This window comes from Barbatula barbatula (genome assembly GCF_947034865.1).
Source record: "Barbatula barbatula genome assembly, contig: scaffold_188, whole genome shotgun sequence".
Taxonomy (NCBI): Eukaryota; Metazoa; Chordata; class Actinopteri; order Cypriniformes; family Nemacheilidae; genus Barbatula; species Barbatula barbatula.
Window position 1 is genome coordinate 7501 of NW_027636853.1, and position 8306 is coordinate 15806.

At 38.7% G+C, this 8306-nt stretch overlaps 1 protein-coding gene across 1 annotated transcript in view; it reads right to left on the reverse strand.

Annotated features, from left to right (window-relative positions):
* Nucleotides 1-2299, reverse strand: part of sim1b (SIM bHLH transcription factor 1b) — a gene marked incomplete at both ends in the record, with an annotated part of 8244 nt that extends 5945 nt beyond the window's left edge. Inside the window, 3 exons of the mRNA XM_079488423.1 lie at nt 1-4; nt 173-282; nt 2125-2299. The exon at nt 1-4 is cut by the window's left edge and continues 86 nt beyond it. Coding sequence (XP_079344549.1) covers nt 1-4; nt 173-282; nt 2125-2299 — 289 coding nt within the window. The remainder of the gene's footprint in view (nt 5-172; nt 283-2124) is intronic.
* Nucleotides 2300-8306: the final 6007 nt, after the last annotated feature.

The following is an 8306-nucleotide window of genomic DNA, read 5'->3' on the forward strand; positions in this document are numbered from 1 at the left end:
ACGTCTGTCGAACAACACAATATCACACGAATAATAATGCACAGAAAGAACACAAATCTGCAAGGAATTAAAACCATCAAACAATTATTTCAGCATAACTTCTTATTTAAATCACTTCGTTGTAAACATTTGAAAAATGAATTAAATGGATAATAAAAAATCGTAATATTACCTGGAGCATCTTGCTGATTATTACCTGAAGTAAATGAGATCCCAGTTCACGAGCTGTGTTATTATCTAAAGATCTGCCTCGTGCTGCGTGACCCCAGCCCTCCCCTAAACCTACAGAAACAACACACATCTTCAGGACTCGTTTGGAAACTAATTATTAAATGCTTTCTGGTCTTATGATAAATATTAACTCAACAATATAAATCGTCATATATGAGTGTATAATAAAGGTGATATTTGTGACTATAAATAACAGTGATTGATGTATTATAATGATATTAAAGTTCGTATTGTAAACGTCGATCCGTCGGGTATTGTGTTGAACACACACAGTAATCCGCGTGTGTGATCATATCGATGCTTTGCTAGTGAATCTAAGCTCGTGAACAAACACGCCGTCGGAAAAGCAAATCACGGACATCAGCCACAGCAAACACGCGTGGATCTGCGTGACCGACATTTAAATACAAACACGAGTCAAATAAATCAATTACAAACAGAGCAGAGCGACTCATCTTCATCTCGTAGAAACATTATTATTGTTCTCACAGCATATACACAACTTCTTATTTTCCTTCTTTAATTTGCATAATAAAAGCTCTAACCGATCAGCGCACATGTTTCATATAAACGGGTTTCTCTAAATGAAGTTTTTCAGAATCGGACCTTGAATGATTCGTGATGTCCTCTGTGTTGAATGAGAGATTTGTGTGAGTTAAGTGCTTTAATATTGAAGCGTTTTACATACTGAATATGAATCCACATGTGCAGAAACATCAAACACACGCACGCGCACCTGTACATCACACACATTGCGTCTGGACTCGCGCCCGGAATCAATTGATCTATTAGTCAAATTGTTCACACATTGAGATGCAATTGGGTTCATATGGACCGAATTTAAACAACCTCATTATATTCGCAATTTATAATAAAATTATACATGATTGTACAACTATTATTATTTATCCAAAGCGACTACATGATACTATACATATGTAGTATACATGTGCAATCCTCTGGGATCGAACCCAAGACCTTGGCGTTGCAGTGCCATTCTCTAACCACTGATACAGGAAAGCTGTATTATTATTATTATTGTCATTGAATTATTTATTATTATATATAAATGTGAAAATATAAAATTAAATTGCATTTTTAGTAAAATATTGCATATGCTACTTTGCCTATATGTGATACTAATATTTAATATTCAATACTCAGACGTTCAATTCCTTTTATTTTATAAAATCACTTTAGAAAACATTTAAATATAACAATTTATTTTGAGCCTTCGGATAAAGAAAAAGAGATGCGCGGATAACGCAGAAGCTCATATTAAAACTATGCTTTTCATGTCAATAGTTTATAACAATGAATTTGGTGCAATTTAATGAACTTTTACAACGATTTTTTTGTAAACAATATAATATTATGAGTTATTCAAAATGATGCCTGAAATAATTGTTTTCGTTTCTACTAAAAATGTAATATTCTTTACGTTCGTTTTCCAGTCTATGAATCCGCTTCATAAGAATTTAGATTTCGAGGATGCCGTTGTTCAAAACAATGATTCAGTTGATGAATATCCACTCACAGACCAGCTCGAGCATCAGTTAGAGATTCATGTTATCAACTCTTGTTGCTCACTGGGTCCAGACGGGCGTTCTGCACGCGCTCGGGGTGTAATGAGCGCAGCGGGTGCGCAGTCACGTCCGTGACCGGGACAGAACGGCCCTGAGAGCAACACGATCTCCTCCACTCACAAATGCCATATGCTATCTATCTATCTATCTATCTATCTATCTATCTATCTATCTATCTATCTATCTATCTATCTATCTATCTATCTATCTACCGGCCTGCTGTCACGAGAGGCGCGCAAATTTGACAGAATCACAAAATCAGATTTTCACTTGAATTGTTAAATGAGTGGCAATGTTGTGACCAGACCTTGCGGGAACACCAGGCGCATCTTCAGGTAGCTGCTGGTCAGTCGAATGATTGACGCTTTGTCCAGCTGAGACGTGATGGCCGACGGTAACGGCAACATTTTGGCGAGCTCGTAAAACTCGCTGTTTTCTTTTTCCCGTCGAGTCCTCGCTGCCGTCTTTGACTTCTCCTTCATCGTGAATGTGACTCTGTTATAAATCCTTGAACATGTCAGTAGATTCACGCAGAGTGGGAGCAGAGGACGCACGCGCTCCGACAGGTGTGGACACAGAGAAGCGGGTCACACATCTGACGCGTCCCTCGCGCGCACGGTGAAATAATGCAGGGTCCACGCGCAGGCCTCAAAGGGCGCTGTGAGTCAAAGTGAAGCAAAACTTTATTTGCCGCAAGACAACATCAAATACAAACATTAATCCCTTAAAATCACTGAAAAACGTAAAACCTATCCAAGCGTAAAAAGCGCGTAAAAGCGCACAAGTACACAGGCAACACACAACAACTTGTGGTGCAAAAATACATTTACATACATTTAATATTTTTAAACTTGTGTTACTGGTCAATCGATTCCGTTTATAACTCAGGATTATTGTGCATTTACCGCATATGCTCGCAGATTCTGTTCTATTCGTTTCTATTCTTCCAGTTGGTAGTTTAGTAGTCATCAGTCTAAATGTCCTTTAGTTGTTAATCACACATCCTCAGGTAGCGAGTGTGTGTAGCTCAAACGGTCCCGTGCTGTCCAGTCTTGCCGTCGTTCACGCGCTCATTGGTCAGAGAGTCTCGTGCATGGAGACCGAGGGCGCATTGGGAGGATTTGTCGCATCAGGTTTTGCGGGGGTTGGACCGACGAAATCATTTGTGTATTTGGAAAAAACGAGCAATTTCGCAATTCAAGTTTTGTGTGTGAATAACAGAAAAACCATATCTTAGCATTTAAATGCATTCACAACAATACAAGGTTATAGATTATATGCATTTAGTGTGGAGTGTTTATTTATTTTACTGGTCAGTTTAATTTGATAGATTCACATACATGACTGTATATTATTATAAAGCGGTCAGTTCTGGTCCTGATTATAAAATACTCCGATTTATAGCTGCTGACCGCATTACATATAAATATCACTTTATTTATTTTGTTTGATGAAATTTTGCTACGCATGTGGAATATCCATTTTAAAATGAATTAGACCCGTGAAGCAGTAGGTAAAAGTGCGTTTTATAACAGCTTAAGGTTTTTTTTTGCACTTCGCGTCGTGTCACAACGCCATTAAATACACTGTAAGCCGCTTCTTGCTTTATTTATTTATACGTTCCCTTTGCCTATGCTAATTGTATTTATTTCACATTAAACCAGGATTAAACCAGCAAAGTGTTATATTGTCTGCTATTTTAGCATTTAAAAGCAAATCCCATATTTCTTTGGCGCAGTTCGTTTTAAAAAATAGATGTGACACAGAGAGAAGAAAAAACAAGTAAAGATAGTAAAGATGAAGAACAAGGGTTTCAGAGAATGACACAGATTGTGAAGTGTGTTTGGTGCAGTCTGTGTGGAGAGAGAGAAATCACCCACAGCAGCTGTGGATCACGCACGCGATGACATCAGTTTAACCTTCACAGGAACTATTTATCTCCAGCAAAAGCCTTTTACACCGCAATAAACATCAAGATATTCTGAACTCTCACGATTCCTCATATACACAATATACATTTGTAAAAACATACATGTTTCATACAGCACAAATGACAGGGAAAAGAACATGTCATTTATTTAAAAACAATATTTGACAATCATTTCACGATTGATAATATTTTAGAATAAAATAACAAATTGGTAAACGTATTTATTTTAGATGTATATTCCCGTTACTTATTAAATTATTAATTCTATTAACATTCAATACGGAAAAATGATAATATATTTTTAGTTGTCGATACAAGAAGGCTACAAGAAAGGTTGGGTTCTAAGAATAATCATTTATAACAATATGTTAATGTGATAAATGATGAATAATGTTCTGATAATTATTCATGTATGTGATTACATTTGTTGTTATTTTAATGTAATTGCACTTTTTGACACACGCACACACACGTGTGAACAGAGAGATTTGTGAAGCTCATAATCTGTCGATCATATTAATCGTCACATTAATCCGCGTGTGTTTGATGGGAGCGCGAGCGCGAATACACTCGTTTCATTAGCAGGCTGCGTCCTGTGGGCGAGAGCGCGCACACCCGGAGCGCGCCTCCGTCACAGCGTTTAATACAGAAACATGTGCGTCTAATTATTTCAAGATTTTACATCTCAAGATTTTTTAAGAACCTTCGACTGAAATGTTTTTGCCATTTAAAAATAATTATTCTAAGCACCGGTGAATGCCCACGATATGCTCCCACTGTGACAATTTACCCCCAGACTGTGAACACATGCTATAAAGTCAATTAATTTATCTCAAATCATTTTTGGAAATATTAAAGAATAGATTTGATTTTGGTAAAAGAAAATCTGACAAACTTTCTTACCTTTAGTTTTCTAAAGAGAGTTTTTGTGTTTATTCTCTTTTATGTCTGAGTATGAACGTGTGTGTGTGTTTGGCCTTGTTTTTATATCCCGTTGGGGACCTAAACCTGAATGCACCCATCCTCATAGGGACCCGTGTCACTGTGGGGACCAAAATGAAGGTTCCATTGGGCAAACAAGTTTATAAATCATACAGAACGATATTTTTTGAAAATCTAAAAAGGCAAATAGGTTTGGGGATAAAATATATTTTTTTTACAGTATAAAAATCATGACGCCTTTGGACTGTCCCCACTGAGATAATAAAGCAAACGTGTGTGTGTGTGTGTGCAGACTTGGTTTGTATATGTTAGTGGGGACCTAAACCTGAATGAACCCATCCTCATAGGGACCCGTGTCACTGCGGGGACCAAAACTGAGGTCCCACGGGCACAAATGCTTAGAAATTGTACAGAATGATGATTTTGGAAAATCTAAAAATGCACAAAGTTTTCTAGGATATTCAGGTTTAGGGGATAAAATATACAGTTTGTGCAGTATACAACTCATTACGCCTATTTACTGTCTCCACAGAGATAATGAAACATACATGTGATTTTAAATGATCAGGTAACATTAACAGGTGAAGGTGAAATGAAATTCTCCTAAAATCTTAAATCCACAGACGTCTGACCGCTATAGAGAGGCGGGGTGGGTGGGGGGGATTCATTAATGTTTCTGGGTCACTCAGGCTACAGATCTCATGTTACCATGGTAATACACAGCGACCACAGAACGCTTTACATAACACACTTCAAACAGAGACACACAACTGACCAGTACGGCTAAACAACTCTCATTCAGCTCTTGAGAAGTTCAGTAAGATTTTGGGTTTCACAAAAATAAGAACTGACACAACAACTGTCAGATTTAGATTCTGTGCAGACCGTTACACTGAAACCATGACATCTTATAAAGTCATGTGACATTTCAGAAACACAGAATGAAAAAATATTCCTGATATTGAACACTGGATTGGCCTCTATAAAGATCTCCAAAGTTAAAAGGAAAAATGATTTCAGTTACAGAACGTAAGTGTCTTTAAAGCCTAACACAAAAGAGTCTTTCAGTGTTCATGGGTCATGTAGATGAAACAGAGGTTTGGATCGGTCAGGTGTTAGGTGTCAACACGTCTAGACGTCACAATCCTACGGCTCAGATTCACTGTGTTTGATTTGATACACCATCCGTTGTGAACTGAAGGATTTCTTGCTTGTTTGATGTCATGTTAGTCATGTATGTACGATAACCGTGATATTCTGTCTAAGACGCCACTTCAGACGTCTCCATGTGAATGTTTTCAGTTCTGCAGGTATTTATTTTCTCCTCAAAGACTTTTAACTGATTTATCCACAAACTAAACAGTCACATCTTAGATGAATTATCCAACATGACAAACTTATTTTAAAACTGAGAATTGCTTTGAGTGATCTACTCTTAAATAATGTAATTAAAAGCCAACGGTCGCCACAGTTGTAGCTGACTGTTAACCAAATGTTATTATTCAAAATAAAGAAAATACAATATACAGTTTGTGCAGTATAAAACTCATGTGTGTGTGTGTGTGTGTGATTGGTTCATTGATTCTGGAGGTGTTGTCAGTCTTGTGTTTAAAGGTGTTTGTAGTCATGATTATATGATTAGCATGTGTACGTTTATTACTTTATTTAACATTAAAATTAAAATAGCAGTGATATGTTCTGTTATGAGAGACGTGTGTGTTTGAGGTAATGCAGCAGGTCAGGTCACCTCATCTGTCTAGCTCTCTCTGGTGTCTCATCTGTTATGGTCTTCCTGTAGATGTTGATAAGGACACGTGTGTTAAACAGGAGGTCAGCACAGGGCATGCGCAGCAGGAAGTCATTTCGCAAAACCATTTCCTGTTTAAGCCTCAGCTGATTGGTGATGCAGAGAAGCCTGTCAGAATACAGAACACTCATTAACAGAAGGGATGTGTGTGGGGGTGTAAGATCCTCACCGATCTGAGATTCCTGATGGAAGTTAATACCAACACCACACGCTGGGATAAAACCAGCAGATAAATATGAGAATGTTCAGCTTGATATATCAGACTGGTGGTCAGATAGAGGCGTAAAGAAATGAATGGTGGTCAGATTGTGGAGCTGTGGCGCCATCTAGCGGCCACAGAGAGAAACACCCTCGGGTGTAGATTCATCACTTATTGAACATTTAAAGTGCTAAACGAAGCATTTTTTGATTTTCACAGCTCGTTGTTTTTAGACACATGCATGTGAGACACGTTGTGTTTCGAGTTTTCAATGTGTAAACATCGCCTTGACAATGAAAAAACGGATTTTATTAACTATTTCACGAATGTGTGGTTGCTTATCTCGGTTGCACCATCAAGCGCCGTCCAGGGGCCTCTCGAATAGAAGGATGCTTGAAGGCAGCCTTCGTCTTGTGTCCTTCCTTCAGTCGGCTTTGGCTCTGTCCAAATGGCGCACTTCACGTGGACTTGCGGTCTCGTGGACTTAAATTGCGCGTGCTCGCCAAATCTACGAGTAGTGTGTCCCATTTGTCTTTTTTATCGCTCAGAAGTCTGCTCGCGAGCGCCTCCTTTGTGCCCTCGATGCGGTCTTCGGTGAAGATTGTCTAATGCTCTGTTGGCATATTAACACATGAAATACAGATCTATAAAATCCTTCTGTCCCAAATAACACCGATGTGACCACACGTATGGTTGAGTTCACGCGGCGCTGCGCAGACTGATCAGCGAATGACATCGAAGTACCGCGAGAGTGTTTAGAACGCACCGCTTGCTCTTTCCGGCGTGATGACCTGAAGCCTGTACCAAAATGCACTCTCATGTACCCTTGTGGACTCGTGACTAGTGCCATTGGTCTGCACTACCTGACGTCACCAATTTGGGACGGACCCTGTGAAGGATACACATCCTTCGCGGCCTCAATCCCCCACAATCCTTTGGACACATCGCTAGAATCCAGTCGGCATTTCTCTTTTTGTTGCTGACGTCATGTGGTGAAGAGTTGTTGTTGAGAGAGCGAGAGGAGCTTAACGTTTCTGATTAAAAGTGCAAATTAATTTCGAAAGGATGATAATGGTGTGCACGGATTCATCATTTATAATAATCACTGCAACTCGGTGTAAAGCATTTAGCAATATTCTGTTTGATTTCATGGTGACTTTAAGTGAAGAATTTCTCTGTGGTCACGCGTGACTGCTCTATTTAAAGTTATCGCGGAAGCGGAAACAGTAGTGACGTCACATTCGAGTGTTTAACATCGAGGAAGGACGTAGCCTCACTAGGATGCGTCCTTGGGTTTGAGAAACGCCACATGTAATGAACCAGTTCTTCCACTAGATGACACTATAGACTTTCTAACTGTAACCTTCACTAATGGCGTAGTAAAAATGTGCTTAAATGAAATAAAAGTAAAAATAAAAGATGCTTTTAGTTGAAGTTTTCTGTGATTGGTTGGTTTGGGAGGGGGGATAAAAGCAACCGTTATTCAATATCAAATATACAGTGTCAAAGTCATTTTGTCTATGGAAAGCATGTAAACTAGGGAGTGATTTTTTAAAACAGAGTACAAGTACCGATATTGTTTTCAGGTACTCGTTGATGCCTGTACCTTTT